The sequence below is a fragment of the Macrotis lagotis genome, chromosome 1 (genome assembly GCF_037893015.1).
Source record: "Macrotis lagotis isolate mMagLag1 chromosome 1, bilby.v1.9.chrom.fasta, whole genome shotgun sequence".
In the NCBI taxonomy this organism is placed as follows: domain Eukaryota; kingdom Metazoa; phylum Chordata; class Mammalia; order Peramelemorphia; family Peramelidae; genus Macrotis; species Macrotis lagotis.
In genome coordinates, this window is record NC_133658.1 from 62125826 (window position 1) to 62145802 (window position 19977).

General features: G+C 43.1%; 2 protein-coding genes across 6 annotated transcripts in view; one reads left to right on the plus strand and one right to left on the minus strand.

Moving 5' to 3' along the window:
* Nucleotides 1-1239: 1239 nt before the first annotated feature.
* CTRL (chymotrypsin like) lies at nucleotides 1240-5299 on the plus strand. Its single transcript, XM_074202151.1, has 7 exons — nucleotides 1240-1370; nucleotides 2124-2227; nucleotides 3622-3701; nucleotides 3947-4028; nucleotides 4387-4564; nucleotides 4709-4842; nucleotides 5038-5299. Exons 1-7 carry the CDS (start codon nucleotides 1319-1321, stop codon nucleotides 5209-5211), a joined length of 804 nt encoding a protein of 267 aa, XP_074058252.1. The 5' UTR covers nucleotides 1240-1318; the 3' UTR covers nucleotides 5212-5299.
* Nucleotides 5300-9367: 4068 nt separating this feature from the next.
* PSKH1 (protein serine kinase H1) overlaps nucleotides 9368-19977 on the minus strand; it is a 65989-nt gene continuing 55379 nt past the window's right edge. For 4 of the 5 annotated variants that reach the window (XM_074202136.1, XM_074202135.1, XM_074202137.1 and 1 more), the window contains one exon: nucleotides 9368-10444. In XM_074202136.1, the coding sequence (XP_074058237.1) occupies nucleotides 10127-10444 (318 nt within the window). In that variant the 3' untranslated portion in view covers nucleotides 9368-10126. Of the gene's footprint in view, nucleotides 10445-16072; nucleotides 16273-19977 lie in introns of all 5 variants that reach the window. The other variant, XR_012471716.1, reaches the window with a different exon arrangement.

The following is a 19977-nucleotide window of genomic DNA, read 5'->3' on the forward strand; positions in this document are numbered from 1 at the left end:
AAGGTCTACAGAGCTGTTGTGTTGACCTCATTGTTAAATTCCTGTGAAACCTGGACAGTCTACCAGAGCCATGTCAGGAAACTGAATCACTTACATTTAAATTGTCTTAGGAAGACTCTGAAGATCACCTGGCAGAAGATACCAGACACTGAGGTCCTTTCTTGAGCAAAACTGCCTAGCATTCCAACATTACTACAGAGAGTGCAACTGTGATGGGCTGGACACATTAGAATGCTAGATGTACACTTGCCGAAAAATATTTTGTGAAGAACTCGCACAGGGGAAGTGCTCACAAGGGGGTCAGAAGAAGCAATACCAAGACACCCAAGAATTTTAGAACTGACTGTACGGTTTGGGAGACACTGACACAGGACCTCCTGATACAGCGCACCAGCATCAGTAAGGGTGCTGTAGTTTCTGACTAAGGTAAAATGGAAGCAGCTCAAAGGAAACATGACACTGCTAAGTGTAGTGTGTTCACATGGACTATTTGTACCTAATCTGTGGTAGAGCATTCAGAGCTCATATTGGTCTGATCAGTCACAGTCAGACACACATTTGTCTCAAGCAGTGATGACATTTTGATCTTCTTCACTAATGGACAAGAACCAATCACCCAAGTGTTCATTAGTTCTAGTCCATGGGCTTTTGGCAACTAGTAAAGAATGAAAGAGTTCAATTCTCAATCAGGATTTCATCCCTGGGGAAAAGGTGACTCAAGTCATGAGATGGGACTGGAACTCCCAACTCTCAGAAAAAAAAAACACTACTTTTTCTTTTCTCATCTTTGGGATCAATCCTAATTTTTACTTATTTTTGAAGGGTAGTATCAACATAGAAGTCCTGATAGGCATGGGCTATGAAATCCATGCCTATTGGGAAACATCTGAGGGTCTCCAATTGAACTTTCTTTCCCCATCCACTTCTCTGACTCCTCTTTCTCCGGGTTCTTGAGATCTCAGAATTACTGTTTGAAGGCCTTTACCGTATCCAAAGTTCAACCTTCCTGTGGGGAAAAACAATAGCTCCAGAAAGAAGGGTAAACTTCCCAATCAAACTGGTGGGAATCTTACACCTGTTGATAACTGTAGGCCTAGGGAGCTCATCCTTCTATGTCCACTATATCTGGCCTGGGAGATTTCTGAAATGCAGGTGGTCTACCCCACCCTCTCCATATCTCCTCTATCAGAACAGAGCATGTGAAGGGGCAATAAAGTCACAGCTGGATTGACATTGGAATTAGGCCCAAGGTTTTTGGATCTCCAGCCCTATAAAGCTCTGTCCTTCCCCACAGCCTGGCCTGGAGAAATCAGCAAAGATGCTGGTGCTGTGGGCTCTCCTGTGCCTGGCATTCCTTGGCTCTTCCTATGGTAAGCTAAGACCACTTGCACCATTCCTGGCTCCCTCCCCATCCTATCACCCAGTCCCCTCTTAACTGATGCTCCATCCAGTGTATCACCCACCACCTTAAAGGCAGTGGAGAGACTTGAACCTCAGTGTTTTGATTCCAAGTTCATTGTACTATGCTGTTTCATAACTCTTGGAAATTTTCACAATGGTGGAAATCTTCACCAGTTCTCCCAAGAACCTCTACTCCTCAGTTTCTCCCTCTCCCTAAGAGCCCTTTCAATTTGGAAATTGCAATTTTCTTCCAAGTTCCAAACATGCTCAGGATTTAATGCTCATTGAGGTCCACCAACACAGGACTCATGCTGAACCTCAACTCCTAACTACCATAAGCCCTTGCCCATCAATTCATAGGCTTCAGTTTCCCCTCTCTAAATAGTCCATATGGCAAGAGAGTCATGGTGGCAGGGATTCTGGCAAGTTTTAGAAGGGAGGAGTTTGGGAGAAGAAGGGTAGGTAGGCTATGAGGGGAGCAATTTTGAGCAGAGAGATAACTTCCCTATATCCTTACTCCAAAAAATTTTCATGACTTGTTTTTACTTAGGGTACTGACCTTAATCATGTGATCATGGGTAACTCAATCTAATGAGTCTGTTTCCTCATTTAATAAGAATAATATTTATAGGGTTGTTAAAGTTTGAAATTTATCACTTTATAAACATAAGCCCTTAAATTGAAGAAGCTATGATAGGATTGTTCTGTATTTCCTATTGTAGGTTGTGGAGTCCCCGCCATTACACCAGCTCTGAACTTCAAACAGAAGATTGTCAATGGGGTAAATGCTGTATCAGGCTCCTGGCCTTGGCAAGTGTCTCTGCAGGTAATGGCTTAGCTCTCTGGCAAGGAAGAGTTGGGGACAGAAGAGGCAGGAATAAGGGAAGGGAGTAAGAAAAGAAAGGAGATTTATTGGTCCAGGTGAAACAGCTCCCTGACACTCCCCCCACACCCCCTCCCCTGCTTCATTTCAGGAAAGCAGCTTTGAGAAAGAGGAAATAATCTTTGTAGTAGGGGTGAGGGGTGTGGTACAGTTCCAGGGAGACCATTGCCTGGACATTACCTTTATCCTCCATTCATACTCCTATTTATGAACACTTTCTCACAGGAACCCTTGTGAAGTAACTCATATTTATAGATAAGGAAACTGAGGCTAAAAAAACTTATAGATAAGGAAATAAGGTGACATCCAAAGATACACCAATGCTGGGATGGATAGCTAACACAGTAGATGATGGAATCAGAATCCAAAATAAAATCTCTACGGGCTAGAGAACTGGACTGAATTTAATAAGGGGTTAACTCAATAAGAATAAATGTAGCCTTAAACTTGGGTTCAAAAAATTAATTTCATGAGCATAAGATGGGGAAGACATGTTTATAATGTAATTTATCTTAATTCTGGGTAGTGGCAAGGTTGGTGGACAGGCTTAATATGAGTTCAGTACTGTGATGTGACAGCTGAAAAAGCTGTTTTGATCTTGGGTTGTATTAAGATAGATAGTTTCTAGAAATTAGAGTGATTGCCCTCCTACATCTAAATGGAATATTGTGCTAGGTGTTGGGCAGCACTATTTAAGAACCCTGATGAGATGGGAAATTCTGAGGCAGGGCAGCTGAATTGGTGAAGATCCTTGAGCCATGTCAAATGATGATCAGGGAAGGAAGTGGAGAAGATAGATAGGAGGAAGGGGAAGAGAAAGGGGAGATGACTGTCTTCAAGTAACTGAAAAGCTCTCATGCAGAAGAGACATAAAGCCACATCTGTCTGGCTCAAGTGGGCAAGAACCAAGAGCATTGGATCGATATTACAGAGGCCACTTGGGGAATCTTCCTAACCAACAAGCAATGTCCCAAAAGGCAATGGGCTGCTTCAAGAGGTAGCAAGTTCCCCCTTTTTGAAGCTCCTTTCTTTTGTTGGCAGCTGGGATCACTTCCAACTCTAAATAACAGATGAGACCCAGAAAGTTATGTGACTTGCCTAAAGTCATGCAGCCAGTAACCAGGTCAGGATTCCAACTGAGGTCAACATTAATAACAGAGGAAGGGTTCATATCCAGTGTTCTTTCAGTCTGAGCATGTGGCCTCCTCAAAGAGGGGTATACACTCTGGATACATATTTGTACTTCAGCAGATCTGATACATGTTCATGATTTTAGTCTGTGAACTTTTAAGTCTAAAGCCTAAATAGGTTGTTCCCCTCTTTCCTCCCCCCTACAGGAACAAAATGGTTTTCACTTCTGTGGAGGTTCCCTCATCAATCAAAACTGGGTTATCACAGCTGCTCATTGTAACGTGAGGTGAGGACCCTAAGACCACATTCCTTCAAAATCACAGGAACTGAGGCCACTGGAGAGGCATAGGTCATCTAGAGTCCAATAGTTTTGGCTCTCTGTCCTCCCATGCAGTGACCCCTCTTATTTATTAAGTCCTGGCCCACCACTCTCCTCCATAGCTGTGTTGGGCCTAGACCCATTTCTTCAGGCCCAAAGGGGATCCTTTTCCTTTTATAACCATCCATTCCAACATTTTACTCTTGCCACAGCCCAGGCCGCCACTTGGTTGTCCTTGGAGAATATGACCAATCATCTAACGCAGAGCCTGTTCAGGTCAGGACTATTTCAAAGGTAAGCATCTGAAATGAACTGGTTCAACAGGCCTCAGCTCTCCGAGGTAGAAAGAAGCTGTACTGAGGTTAGTAAACAGCTAGGTCCCAGGCCTCACCACTCAAGTCAAAGGGTAAGAGGGTATCTGAGCACCCAGACCTGAGTCACGTTGAGATTTATGGCCCAATTAATTTCTATTCTTTTCAGTCTAGACAAGATCAAGTCCTGAACCCAAAGCAGCCTTGTTGACTCAACCAACTTATTCCTGTGTCCCCTACTGTATCATGGTCCTTTCTGTGCCTGTCAGGCCTTGCCAGGGAAGAGCTTCACCATTCTCCTTAGGCCCCTATCTAACCTCACTGATAATGGTTTCCCATAGATCATCACCTATCCTGGCTGGAATCCCAATACCATGAACAACGATCTTACTCTGGTAAAGCTGTCCTCACCTGTCCAATACACCTCCCGAATATCCCCCGTTTGTTTGGCCACAGACAACAACCTGACCCAGGGCCTCACTTGTGTCACTACAGGCTGGGGTCGCACCAGTGGTGTAGGTATGTGGAGAGGCTTCACAATGAATGGGAATAATGTTAGGTATGACCTAGCATGCAGGCTCTAGAGCCATTTGGGAGGATGTTCAGGCTAGAGGTTCACTACAGAAGGGGACAATAATGAATGACTTTTGCCTGTCCTTACAGCCAACACCACTCCAGCCCGGCTCCAACAGGTGGTCCTGCCCCTGGTGACAGTCTATCAGTGCCAGCAGTATTGGGGCAGTCGCATCACAGATGCCATGATTTGTGCGGGAGGTGCTGGAGCTTCCTCCTGCCAGGTAATCCAAAAGCTCCTGGTGCTGCCCCTACAGTCTGAAGTAGCCCCCAAAAGATCAGAAGCTTAACCTAAGACAGTTCTTAGAATACCATCTCTTCCTCTTCCCAAGGATACTCACAAGAGCTCCAATGTTAGCTACCTACAAGCTTTTCCAGCTCTCTGCTCACCTGCCTTTATCCTCTTCATTTCTCTTCAGGGCGATTCTGGAGGCCCCCTTGTGTGCCGGTCAAACAACCTACCACAAACACCCTGGGTTCAAGTTGGCATTGTCTCCTGGGGAACGAGTAACTGCAATGTCCAGACACCAGCCATGTACACACGTGTCAGCAAATTTACTTCTTGGATCAATCAGATGGTGGCCTACAACTAAGGAGCTTGAGGAAGGGGTCTTGGGGATACCCCATACAAACCCCAATGCCCTTCCTATTCCTTGAAGCACAATAAATTCCCTATCTTCTCTCAAGTCTGAGCTATTTTGTTCTTCCTTTACTGAAGTCTTGGGTGACCAGCAGGTATGGGGGGGGTGCCATGAAACACTCCAGAGACTCAGTTCCTGGCACCCCACAACCCTACCCCTTTTGGGAAACTGCCAAGGCATTGTTTCTTTGAAGGCTGAGCCAAGACCTACTGGCACTTGGGACTGGAGCCTGGCAGCCTCAGACTAGAAAAGGAAGCAGTGCATTTTCAAAGGGTAGACAGGGAGAGCTTAGGGTAAGAGGAGCCACTCCTCCCAACAGATTCGAGGTCACTTTATATCATCCCATCAGGTTCTCAATTCGAGGCATCCAAGTGCTATAATGGGTAGAGCTAAGCCCAGTGCCAGAAAGACCTGATTTCAAATCTGATCTCAGATACTTCCTAGTGTGTGACCTTGGGCAAGGCCCTTACCCTGGGTGCCTTAGTCTCCTTCTCTATAGGATAATAACTTCCCAAGGTTGTTGTAGAATCCAGTGAGATAATCATAAAGCACTTAGCTTTAGTGTGTGTGTGTGTGTGTGTGTGTGTGTTCATTATTAGCATCATTATTCTTTTCCTGCCCTCTCTTCTTCCTCTTTTCCCAACCCCAAACCCAGGAAGCAGTCATGGCCCACAGGGATGGCACAGTCATCCTGGGGGGGAGACTGCAGGTTTATTGAATATGCAATATACATTTGCAAATTGAGTACACAAAATAAATAACTATACATTCTCAATTCAATGGCACGAGCTCCCAGGGAACAATAATATGAGGGACTTTCATGTCAAAGGCTGAAACAGAGTCAATGTCTCAAACCCACAAGTATACATTTATCCTGCCTCTCCTGGGTTTGAGGAAGGAGGTATCAGGGTCCAAGAAGGTTTACTTGGCAAAGAAGTGGGGTAGTGGTGTTTAGGAAGAAAGTCTGCTGAAGGGTTAGGCTCCCCTAAGAGATCCCTGGGAACCAAAAGACAGTAGGGGCACCCAGGAAGCTCCCACCCAGTCATCTCCCTTCTCCTAAGCAAGACAAACCCATCAAACCTTCCAGGGTGAGGGCTCCCAGCAGCAGGAAAGAGGACAGGCTGAAGGAGGCATGGGAGCAAAGGGCTCGAGGTCCACACCAGGGATTTGCTTTGCAGTCCCATAGGCTTCCAGCCACTGTCCAGCACTCCAGGAGATTGGGAAAGATTTTTCCTGGCTGTGGACTATCTACCAGAGGCAAACTGACTTTGGCACAGTAAATGGGACCTCAAAGTCAGATAAAGTGGCCCAGGAGAATAGGCTCTAGGTTCCCCAGGCCTTGGAGAAGGCACTCTGTGACACATGGCTCTCTCTCTGGCACAAAAGTGCACTTGCATACACAAACAATACAAAGTCACTTTGGCTTGGTTTTCCTGTTGGTACCAAGGAATCACCAGGAGAAAAGGCCTGGTCCTTGGCACTGCTGGTCAGGGTTGGTAACAATGTTCATATGCATAGTGTTTTCTTTTTGCTATTGGCATGCTTTAAATAAAGAACAGTGTTCCCAAAGATATCTACAGGTCAGGGATATGGGAGAATAATCACTTGTTTTCTTGGCATGGGGATTTTATTAAGGAGGCAACTTGACTCCTCTACTAGAAATTAAGCCCTAGCCCCTTCTCAAATTTGCTGAAAGCAGCTTCAGTTTAAAAACAGGCAAGAAAAACTGAGGGAAGCCCCCTAAAATGGGCTCTAATGCTCCAGTTTAGCTGCAAGTCCATGCATTTAAGAGGAGTCAGAGATGTCTAAGCAGACAATATGGTCTGGTTAGGACTGACAGCACACAGTCCCAAATGGGTCATGTTGAGGGGAACCAGCCCCCTTCCATCCCAACCCTGCAGCTTCACCTAGGGGCACTAGGGCCTCCCCCACCCCTTTCCTGCAGGACTGGGCAGATTCACACAGTATTGCTAAGTTCCACAAGAAATTTAAGGACAGGCTTCCCAGGGAGGGGAAGGGGATGGAAGAATGAATGAAAACTATCACTAAGCCCTGCCTTCAGACCTCTTCTTCCTCAGGCAGCACAATTCCAGTTCCAGGACCTCCAGTCAGACCCTGTGGTGGATTATTACCCAGGCTCACTACCCATCCATGCCCCAAGCAGCCACCAGGTGGCACTTGGAAAGAGTCACTTTATCCAGGGAAGACTGGTTCACTTAGTGGGCAAACCCTGATACACAAGGCAAAAGAGCCCTGAAAACATTCTGCAGGGTATGATGGAAAAAGTAGGACAGAAAGATGAGCTCTGAAAAATATAGGGAAAACAAGGCAAAGCCAAGGGGTCTACATTGGGATAGCAGAGACAGCACTTGGGGGTCAGAAAAAAGAGGTAACACTCATCCTAGAAATGGAAAAATCCTTGAAAATGGAGGCAGAGTACAACTCCTTCTCCAAGGTCAACAAGGTATAGAGGATAAAACAGGAAAGAGGAAATATTTCTAGTTTCCTAAGGGGAAGGAAAAACTGGTAGCCACAACTCTGTTTATAGGCCAAGGTGACCTCAATCTGTCTTGTCGAGACCACCATCAGCTGGTTTTCTCTCCAGTCCAAGGAGCTACTAATAGGCAGGAAAACCAGCCATTATCCTCTTCTTTCCTGGCTACACCCTTCCAGAGCTTAGGACTAGGTAGGGTTGGGTATCTCTTTTAGAAATAATTTCCTTGGGGCAGCTAGGTGGCACAGTGGATAGAGCACCAGCCCTGGAGTCAGGAGTACCTGAGTTCAAATCTGGCCTCAGACACTTAATAATTGCCTAGCTGTGTGGCCTTGGGCAAGCCACTTAACACCATTGCTTTGCAAAAACTAAAAAAAAAAAAATAAATAATTAAAAATAATTTCCTGGGAGAAATCAGATGAAAGGTAAGAAGGCCAGGACAACATTGGGATAATAGGACATTTGAACCCTTTGAACCAGATGGGTACCAGATCTGCCTTGAAATAGTCACTGTGGGGGCGGCTAGGTGGTGCAGTGGATAGAGCACCAGTCTTGGAGTCAGGAGTACCTGGGTTCAAATCCAACCCCAGACACTTAGTAATTACCTAGCCGTGTGGCCTTGGGCAAGCCACTTAACCCCACTGCCTTGAAAAAAAAAATCTAAAAAAAAAAAAAATAGTCACTGTGATCCTCCCAGGGGATGTTAGGCAGCTAGGTGGTGCAGTAGGGTGATGCCCTAGCTACTGTAGTCAGAAAGATGTAAATTCAAATTCTGCCATAGACACTTTCTAGTTGTGTGACCCTGGGCAAGTTACTTCATCCTGTTTACCTCATTTGTAAAATGATCTTTAGAAAGAAATGGCAAACTACTCTAGGATCTTTGCCAAGAAGACCCTAAAAGGGGTCATGAATTAAACACGGCTAAAAATGATCAAACAACAAAGAAACAACCTAAGGGAAGGAAGCACTTTGTCTTAAGGGATGGAAAAACCAAGATGGCTACATGTCCTCTTTTTTCACATATACATACTTCTATTTAAAAATAGAACCTATAGAAAGCTAGGCCCCACTCAGGCCTCTAAGTGAACCCTTCCCCCATTCACTAGACTTGGATGTTCAGTTGCCCTCCTCCCATGGCATTTCCTCCCCAAAGCATAGCATACTCTTGTTTCAAGAATGACCACTCACACACCCTGGCAAATTCTCTGACTCCCTCCAGGCACTTCCTCAAGCCCAGGTGAGCCTACCATAAAGGCAATACCATTTCCTATTGGTTACAGGAGCGGTACTGATCAGAAAGGGTCCTCTGATGCCAAATACATATTATAGATATCAGCTCTGATTTCAGTGTTCCCTTCTATATTTCTGAATAGTTGGAGTCTAAAGATGCTCTGAGTCAACTGGGTCATCCCAAGGAAAGGAAGGAGAAGAAAAGGAAGTGAAGGAAAAGAATAAGGATAGCTATCTTGTTAAGTTTCCTATTAAGCCTTCAAACAAGCAGAAGAGTCAAGGGAAACTCATTTGATAAGGAAGCTCTCATATATTAGCCCCATCTGGCTCTAAGTGCATGAAAAAAATAAGGAAGCCTAGGGCTTTGGTTAAAAAACAAAAACAAAAACCACCTCTCTTGAGGATTTGGGACCTTACAACCAAATACTGTAGCTTGCAAGGAGGGGAAGCTCTTAGCCCAAGCCAGAAGCCTGGCCATGTGACATTACATTCACAAATACCATTGCTAGGGTGAGAAGAGCAAGGAGAAAGGGAAGGAGGGACAAGGGCTTCCCTTAGAAAAAAAAAATTTCCCTTTCTTTAAATTGCAGTGAGGAACTCTGCTTCTAAGACTTGCCCTACCACAAGATGCTCAGACCTAAAATTCTAGATTGCCTAGGAAGTGGTCCCCGCCCCCACCTCTGCAGTTCTGACACAGCAGGAAGCTTTTGGTAGTTGAGTCATAGCCACTCAGTACTTCAACCTCCCAGGAAAGGTGGGCACACAACAGAAATACCATCCTTTGTCATCTGAGAGGGGCTCTTGAAACACATAAACATGCCACCTAGGTATATGGTATGGCTGTGGGCAGACAAACTCAGTCCTTAGACTCTGGCATTAATAAATAATACTGGCTCCGCAGCTCCACCAGGCTTTTCTTCTTCTGGAGAACCCCATTAACCTGGGGATGGCACAAGGCACTTGAGACAGTGAATATCTGGCAAAGGGATGGGAAGTCTGTTGAGTAATCTCAGACCCTTCCCCAGTGAGAAGGTGAATTGGGTCACTGTGGTGCCTGCTCCAGCTCTCTGGGTATTTGGTCCCCCTGCTACTTCCCAAGAATATGTGTGAGAAGACCTCAGGTGCACAAAGAGAGCTGCCAGCTCAGCCATTGTACTGCTGTTGATAGCGCAAGTTGAGCTCTCGAAGTTCCCGCTCACGCGCACGCCGAGACTTATTGGACTTGGTTGAGCGGCTGGAGCGTGTGGACTGAGCCGACTTGGTGCTCTGGCACCGAGAGGATGCCCTCTTGAGGAGATTCTGGGAAATGGAGCGGTGCAGATTCTTCATGGATGAAGAGGCAGCCATGCTCACCACCCATGGGTGCTTCAAGGCTTGGAGAGCTGTCATCCTGGCTCCGGGATCCACAGTTAGCAGACGGTCAATGAAGTCCTTTGCCAAGTTGGACACACTGGGCCAGGGCTGGAAAAGCAAAAAGGGAACCAGTTAGGGACAAAAATAAATCTTGTGATTTTGGTAGAGTAGAAAAATCAATAGACTTGAGAGTCAGAGTTCAAATCTATTACCTTTCTAACTGCATGATCTTGAGACAAATCATAATTTGTGTTTCAGTTTCTACACCTAAAAATTGAGGGTTGCTCATGATCTCTGAGGTCCTTCTCTATCCTAATCCTCTAAGAGTCAGTCCCTTTCCTGTTTCTCATACATTCTCTGAGCCCCCATGGTTGACCCGAGGTGCCTGTTCTGATCTAAGAAGTTTAGCAACCCCAAGCCCAACCCATAGAGCTCCACAAAAGCTGTCCTGCTCTAGGCTGCCAGGCCTGGATTTTAGGTCAGACATTTCCAAATTACTCATTATCTTCTTAGGGAAAGTCTCTGAGGAATCTAGAACTATTCTTCCCACCACTTCTTAATCAAAAAATAAGCTTCCATTAGTCTCTGATAAACTGGCTGATTTCTACTTTGCTCCTACTCCTATAGCTCACATAGCTAGCATATTATCTGGGTTTGCTAGGATTTCACAATGCTCCCAGTCCTTCACATTCTGGGGGGGGGGGTAGGCTTCCCCAAGAGAACTGACTTTCTTTTTTTTAATTTATTTTTATTAAAGATATTATTTGAGTTTTACACCCCCCCATCTTACTTCCCTCCCCCACCCCCCACCCCCACGGAAAGCATTTTGTCAGTCTTTACTTTGTTTCCATGTTGTACCTTGATCCAAATTGGGTGTGATGAGAGAGAAATCATATTCTTAAAGAAGAGACAAAAAGTCTAAGAGGTAACAAGATCAGACAATAAGATATGTTTTTTTCTAAATTAAAGGGAATAGTCCTTGAACTTTGTTCAAACTCCACAGCTCCTTATCTGGATACAGATGGCACTCTCCTTTGCAGACAGCCCAAAATTGTTTCCAATTGTTGCAATGATGGAATGAGCAAGTCCTTCAAGGTTGAACATCACTCCCATATTGCTGTTAGGGTGTACAGTGTTTTTCTGGTTCTGCTCATCTCACTCAGCATCAGTTCATGCAAATCCCTCCGGGCTTCCCTGAAATCCCATCCCTCCTGGTTTCCCATAAAACAATAGTGTTCCATGACATACATATACCACAGTTTGCTAAGCCATTTCCCAATTGAAGGACATTTACTTGATTTCCAATTCTTTGTCACCACAAACTGGACTGCTATAAATATTTTTGTACAAGTAACGTTTTTACCCTTTTTCCTCATCTCTTCAGGTTATAGACCCAGTAGTGGTATTGCTGAGTCAAAGGGTATGCACATTTTTGTTGCCCTTTGGGCGTAGTTCCAAATAGCTCTCCAGAAAGGTTGGATGAGTTCACAGCTCCACCAACAGTGTAATAGTGTCCCAGATTTCCACATCCCTTCCAACAATGATCATTATCCTTCCTGGTCATACTAGCCAATCTGAGAGGTGTGAGGTGGTACCTCAGAGAAGCTTTAATTTGCATTTCTCTAATAATTAATGATTTAGAGCAATTTTTCATATGGCTAGGGATTGCTTTGATCTCCTCATCTGTAAATTGCCTTTGCACATCCTTTGACCATTTGTCAATTGGGGAATTCCTTTTTGTTTTAAAAATATACTCAGTTCTCTGTATATTTTAGAAATGAGTCCTTTGTCAGAATCCTTAGTTGTAAAGATTGTTTCCCAGAGAACTGGCTTTCTTGACAGTCACAGTGCCTCCCCAGAGTAGGCCCAAACCAACTCAGCAAAATGCCTGTCCTACTTCCTGACCACTACTTGATCCAATTCTCCTTAAGACTAAAGAGACAGCATAACAAGGTCTGAAATAAAGCTTCTTTAGACCAGCCTTTCTTTAGCCAAAGAAACATAAGAAACATTTTGGCCTTGAAATGACAAAAACTCTCACCCGTGATGAAAAGGAAGCTCTTCTCAGTCCCTTCACAAACTGCAGTTTAATTCAGTTTTAATTTAAATTTCATTAAGTGTCTCCTGCCTTGATAGCCTTGGGCTTGCTAGAACTAGGGGATGTGGAATTTAGAGAAGACACATGTGTCCTGCCCTTAGCCAGTTTATTACAGGCCTTAAAAAAAAGTATTTTGATAACTTCATTTCAATATAATTGGTGTCCTCAATCATGTGCTATACTAGAAATGTCTCCATTATGACTTAGGAACCTCTCAAAAGTGAAGGATCTTGTTAGCCTTACTGCTCCCCTCTGACCAGATGGCTCTACCAAAGGCTCCCATTACCCAGATGTCCAGGCCAATCATCTCTTCATTTCTCAGCAGGCAGCAATCCCAAAGTCTTCAACAAGTTCTTGGTTGCCATCCTCCATTAGAATGTAAGCTCTCCGAGGGCAGGGATTACATTCTTTTTTGCTGGCATTTGTATCCCCAGTGATCAAGATAAATGTTTAATAAATGCTTGGGGTCCAAACCCCTCACTAGATTGCAAAAGGGGTCACTCACGGGTAGGGTCTCCCTACATAGGGAGAATGGGCAGGGAAATTGACTCACAAAGCTAAAGGGTTTTTTTTGTTTTTTTTTTAAAGGGTAGGTAGTATAAGGTAGTGCGAAAATTACAGAAGTTCAGAGTCAGAAGATCTGGATTTGGATTCCAGTATGGATATTAACTTTGATACCATGAATGACTTATTTTCCCACTCTGAACTTCAGTTTTCTCATCTAGAAAATGGGTCTAAAGCTATTTTACAATCTACCTTATAGGGTTGTAGTGCAGGTAGAAGTTTATAAATGTGAGCTTTAATACCTGTCTATACAATCAGCTAGTTTTAACTACCCAAACAATGAACTCATGATCAAATTGGATTTTTTAAGCAACCAATTACTCTAGTTTCATGAGAAAGGGAGGCTGGCAGGTTCACTAATGAGCAATCTCTTCCAGTCAGCAAACACAAATCATCGTATTGATCTGTTTACGCCACTAGAGGGCTCACCTGCTGTACTCTGTAACTCAAATTTTAATTCATTATATTCCTCTGAGGAAAATAACAACATATCCAAGGCCACTAATTAGAAGGTGCCATCTTAATCTGATGGGCTGGAGCTAAATTTCACATAAACACAGCATGGACAGAAAGTTCACTCTTTGAGAGCAGAAACTGTTTCATTGTATGTGTGTATGCATGTAGTCTCATAGCATAATAGAACCAACCTTCTATACAATAAGCACTTAATAAAGGTTTGTGGAATTTAACTGAACTTTGACAAAGCTGGATACTAGGATAAAGCATACTACTAAATTCAGGATGAAGTGAACAAAGACCATGTATGACAAGGACAGAGAATGAGGCAGGTGGCTTTGATCAGGGCAGCAAGATCAAGAAAGTATTCCCTATCCTACTGAGCGTCTTCCTGATTAAGCTGGAGAGGTTTCCTAGTTGAAAAAACTGTTTCTTTGCAACACTACTAAGCAAGGCAGCATGAACAGAGGGGAAGGCAGGGGGGAAAAAAACGTGTCATAAGGAGAAGCAATGGAAGAAACATGAAAAAGGACAAAAAAAAATTAAGTCTCTGATACATTGAGTATTTGGATGGAAATGGGGAAAAGCTAGATCCCTGGGACTCCCTGAAGAACAAGATGGACCAGACTGAATATTATGTTAAAGCTTCCTTGAGGTAACATGATGTAAAAAACCCTTCCAAGAAGTGAGGGGACATAGGCTACTGTCCTAGCTCTACCAATTCTAAGATGCAGGATCTTGGAAAACTTAGTTTCTCTGAATTTCAAATCCTCAAATATTAAAAAAAAGAAAAGAAATGACTAACTCCTCCCTTGCCTCCCTCACAAAGCTTTGGTGAAGATCAAATGAGGCAATATATGAGAGCGAAAATGATTTAAAAAGTAGAAGGTGCCATACAACGTAAAAGAGGTAGTGAAAGCACTTCTACTACCCTTGTTTTTGCTCATCTCCATCTTACCCATGTCCCCACTTCTCTAAACAATACCTCTGTGGCCTCCACACTATAGATATCTACTATATCACATTCCAAGAAACTCCCCTCTTAAGGCAGGAAGCAGAGGGCCTTTGTCAGCCAACTCAAGTCTGCTCACTCTGCAACTACTGAAATGGGAAGAATCTGCTGTAATTAATTCTCATTAAAACTCAGCATTAAGAAAAACTGCAAGACTCTTCATCCTTTTTTCTTCCTTTCTACAAAATACCTAAGCCACAGTCATGGGGCAGGGAATAATCAGGGGAAGGGAGGTAAAAGGAAGCTATAGAGATTTGCTTAGTATGATGCCTAAGGGGGTAAGTTAGAAGATTCCAAGTTGGAAAACACAGTATCAAAAACTGGGAGTCATCTAAGTCTAAGCCCTATATGAAAGAAATCCCTACTGTAACTTACAGGACAAATGGTTCTCCAGTCTCTATTTGAGGATCTGCAATGAGGGAAATAGGTCACATTTTTGGTCCTAAGGGGAACAGTTTGGTAGATTTCAACTAATCTTCATATGAGGTAGCATCTGGTTAACTTAGCAAAAGGTAAATTCTCCAAGGTAACCTCTGAACAGCTCCAAATGGGAGGAAGTTTTCCCTAAGACTTAACACTGAATCCCCTCTGCACCTTGCACCTACTGGTCCTGGTTCTGCCTCTATGATCAAAGAAACCATGGCTCATCACTCCCCCACATTGGCAGACCCCAGCCCTGCCCCATTCTTCCAGTCAAACATCCCCATTTCTTTTAGTGATCCTCATATGACATGGTGACTCAAGGACCTTCTTTCCTAAAGATGAGCAATTAGAGAGCTGATTCTATATAGAACTTTACACTATAGAGAGGACTTTTTCCTTTCGACAATGCTGTGAAACTCTGAGATGAATGCAGGAGAAATTTTCTCACCAGTTCTACGCAGTGGGAATAAGGATCATTGTCTGAGGTCACCAATATTCCTCGAATTTTACTCTCTATAAGATCTTGTCTGGGTGTTGAGAGGCTGAGTGAGGTTGGCTGGCAGACTCTTTGCACATAAAGAGTTAATTAGGAGAGAGAATTGGTGTCCAAAGCTAACTGCTATAAACTGTGATTGCTTTTCAATGCCATATCCTAAGCATAACAGGCAAACCCTGGAGAAGCTCAGCCTTTCCTCTAAGACACTGGTCCTGACTTGCCCTTTGATTTCTTGTGGTCACAAATAGCAGTGCCTCTTCAAAGGTTTTCCATGCCCTTGGGAATCTTGTTCTAAAAAGAAAAGGTGTGCCCCTCCCCTTCTCTTGTCAAGGTAGCTAATCCCTACTTTGCTGGCCATCTGTCACCAATGGGGAAATCCCTTCCTATGGATTGGCAACTGGTCTTTCTATGCCTAAAATTGTAGAGATAGAATACTACAGTGAAAAGGGTGAAAGGAATATGGCCAGCAAGTCCTTTGCATGGAAATAAGAAATGCAATCTGCTTCTTTTTGTTTCTAGCCCTTGTGTTTTTCCCTATTGGTGATTAGCCTTCCAAGAAGCTACTAAATCCCTGTAGCCTAATGGGAAATATCCAAAAGCCGGAAGATCTACCAGTCAGTCTCCCCAAAGATTCCCCCAAGGGTCTTCTCTTAGTAATCTGTTCTGGTGATAGTGACCCTTGCTTACCAGGAAAAGAGGTAGAGTTTACATGGTTCTGTCTCACAACTGTCCCATTTTATTCTTCTAGCAAGAGTTAGTTCTCAGCAGAGAATGTGCCTCCAGACACAAACACTCAAGAGTTTGATCTGTAGCCAGGGGACTTCAAAATGATCTAGTTCCAGAAAGGTCAATTCTGTCACATTCTCTTCATCTCGTGGGTACGAAATCTGAGAGACCAAAGAAAATCCCAAGTGTTTTAGAAAGACCAGTGCTCACTCAGCAAAACCTAAAAACCCACAACAATTCAGAGCATGCCTAGTAACATCAGAACTTGAACAAGGAGAAAGGAATCAATGCTTTCTGTAGAGAACAGAAACAATGAATGATCAAACTAGTGGATGCCTCCTCTCAGGCATGGGCCTATACTCCTGTCTTCTAACAGAGCCCTGGAGGTATCAGCTGGAGAGGCTCCCTGTTTATAACACCATCTGTTCCAGCTGCCCTGATAACAAGACACAGTTCAGAATAGTAGGAGAGGAATCTGAGCAGGAGTTAGTAATCTAGGCTCCAGCCCAGGGTTCTCTATCTTTTTTGTGCTTTGGACTGTTTTGTCAACCTGAGGAAGCCTACAGACCCTTCTCAGAATCATGTTTTAAATGCATAAAAAATATGTAAGCTTGTGAAGGAAACTAATATTGAAATACAGTTATCTAAATTTTAGAAAAACAAGTTGGTAGACCACAGGCAGATCACACCCCTGCTCTACTCTATTTGCCACTTACTAGTTCCATGACTGAATAATTCCTCTCTTGGGGCCTATTTCCTGAGGGGGTTTGAGTAGCTGAGGTTCTTTCTAGAGTCAACATTCTAAGATCACTCATTTTAAAAAAATTCTCTTAATATTACAAATAATGCTTCAATCTGGATATACATTTTACTTTTTACTTGGCTTGCAATTCTGATGTCTAGCCTGTCAGTGTCTTCTGTCTCTACACCAAGGAGCCTGACCCTTAGGCCACATTCTACTTTGTAAAAATCCCCCAATGGGTCCAGTTGTAGTCTTCATTCTATAGAAGAGAAATTCATTAATTTTTTTAAAAGATATACAGAAAACATTTAGAGTGTTACCTCAATCATGATTGACAGGTCCTTTCAAGAAGAGTATGACTGCTTTTCACTATCCTAGTCCTCCCCTATAGTCTGATAAGGCCTTTCATTCCTACTTTTCTAATCCTTTTCATTCTCCTTCTATAGGAGTTATTAATAGTAAGCAGGACCCAGGTTCTAAAGGATGTCAAGTTACTTGCTGCTCAGTCCTGTGTCCTATGTCAGCTTCCCATCACTCTCCTCACATCACAAACACCACAGAATTTTGGAATGTGGGATTCATAGAACTGAGAATTACTTTAGAGAGGATCCATTTCAAGTCCCTCATTTTAAAAGAAGAGGTAGGGGCAGCTAGGTGGTGCAGTGGATAGAGCACTGGCCCTAGAGTTAGGAGTACCTGAGTTCAAATCCAGCCTCAGACACTTAATAATTGCCTGGCTGTGTGGCCTTGGGCAAGCCACTTAACCCCAATTGCCTTGCAAAAAACAAACAAAAGCAAGCAAACAAAAAAAAAAACCCTAAAAAAAAAAAAGAGGTGAAAGGAAGAAGCTCCTAAGATCATATAATTAGTAAGAGATAAAATGCTAGAATGAATTTTTTAAGGTGGATTTGGAGTCAGAAGATCTAAGTTTATATAGCTTGGCCAACATGAGATCTCTCTAATACTGTTTCCTAATCTGTAAAATTGGAATAACATTGGCAAGGCTCAAATAAGATAATGGATGTAAAGATATTTTTCAAACAGTAAAACATTACACAAATGTAAAAGATTACCATCACAATGAATAGAAAAGTAAGGACTAAAATCCAAGTTTCTTGACTCCTGAGTCAATATTCTGTTCATCATACAGTGATGATTCTCCTTTAAGAATGAGAAGTTTCACAAACATTCCTTCATGCAAAAAGAGCTACCCAAGCCCTCCACGGGCCATCTTAACGTTGTGTTCAATTTGTTCTTGCACACATTTTCTAAGCCTTCAATGATAATTAGATAAAACAGAATATGGTAGGGGGAAGGAGGGAAAGCAGACTGAGAAGATGATCTAAAAGAGAATCACAATAGCCTTTTAATAATCCATTGCTCTCTAAGCAGGAGCAACCATCTGGTGCTTTTTCAATTTTTTTTCTAATAAAATTACCAAGTGGATTCGACTGACACAGCACAGGCCACCTGGGCACCAATGCTGCTCCAGATATCCTACTCCTCCACAACCTTCCCCTCGACTCTGACCAACTGTCCTGAAACAATGCCTGGGTAGTCCACTTCTTTGAGCTGATCCAGCTTTTATGGAAATACCAGTTCAGAATAGATTTCTAGGGATCAGACAGTAATTAGTGGTTTTGCAGAGTAAGGGCGGTAGGGAAGAAGTGCTGGAAAGTTGGCACATTTTAGCAAAGGTCAAGGTGACACAGCCAATTAAAGCAATTAGGAATTTTGCTTTCTGGCATTTGTCTCCCGAACAAACTTTTTAGAGGAGACTACTGGTTCCAGAAAGCCTGAATGCTCCTCTTACCACAATTAATTACCATCTATATTCCTACTGACCCATTCTTCCTCTAGAGTTGAGAAAACACTTGAGTGGAAAAAAGGACTGAGGTTCAAATCCTGGTTTTGTACTTATACCAGCGTAACATTGGACAAATTGTTTTAAAACTCCTGGCCACAGTTTCCTGACCTATCATGATCTTTAAGATCCCTTCCAGCTCTAAATTCTATGAAACCTCACCCTGACTCCAAAATAATGTTTTTTTCTTTATGCATATTCCAAACGAGCCAAAGAGGCTACAATGATGGCTCCATGAGAAAGGAACCTTCCCGAAGACCCTGGGGTAGAATTTAGATTTTCAGAATCAGAAGGGAAGGAAGACTGGTGCAGGGGCAACCAAGAGTCAGTGAGAGAGAGAGAGGCACTTATTCCTCACAGATTTCATAAGTTTCTGAACAGTATTGGGGTTTTTAGTTCAGAAAATCCTTAATAACCTTGTTGCCACATCCTGGAGAATGAGAGGAACCACAGTGATGAAAATGACCCACTAAGAGTCACACATTCCAGTCTGCTTCCCCAGGAGGCCAGCCCACCATAGGAACTAGGAATGGCAGGGGGCCTCCCTCTAACAAGCAACTGCAAAACCACCATTAAGTTAGAAATCTGCACAACTCTACAATATAGATGCCTGCTGCAATATAATACCGGATCAACTGAAAAGCAACCTAAATACAGAAAACACAGGAAAAAATGTGACTCAGATTGGTACTTGAACAGAGAGCAACAATAAAAAAAAGCAGGCCTCCATCCATCAACCAATCAAAACAAGAGAGTTGAAATCTTGGTCAGTCAAAACAGGCTCCAGAGCCTGGGTCAGTTAAAAAAGGATTTGAAAATATATAGTATAGTATACAGATATTGTCCTTAACCAGGCATGTCAATCAACTAATCAAAAAACTTTTGTATCAAGTAACTCACCATGTGTCTAGGCACTATGCTAGGCCCTAAGGATAGAAACATAAAGAATTAGACAGTCTCTACTTGCAAAGAAATTACATTTTAATGAGGGAGATAATAATGTATATCTAAACACTAATATGTATAAAGCATGAAGTTAATAAATACAACTATATACAAAGTATTTAAATATCAGGTAGTCTGGGAGGAAGGGAGGAAGGACACTAACCACTAAAAGGGGAGACCACCTGAGCTCCTCTCAAAGGGAGAGGGATTGCAGGGGGAAGTGAAGAAGGGCTCAGATTCCAAATATAGAAGGCAGCAGTGCAAAGACAAAGCAGGTGGTCTTTCTTGTATGAGGAGCAGAAAGCTTGCCAATGT

Bases quoted from the DNA above. Each gene is read 5' to 3' on its own strand.
- CTRL (XM_074202151.1), top strand. From the start codon at position 1,319: ATGCTGGTGCTGTGGGCTCTCCTGTGCCTGGCATTCCTTGGCTCTTCC. The intron at 2,228-3,621 runs GTAATGGCTTAG...TCCCCCCTACAG, and splicing joins CTTGGCAAGTGTCTCTGCAG to GAACAAAATGGTTTTCACTT. The intron at 3,702-3,946 runs GTGAGGACCCTA...CTCTTGCCACAG, and splicing joins GCTGCTCATTGTAACGTGAG to CCCAGGCCGCCACTTGGTTG.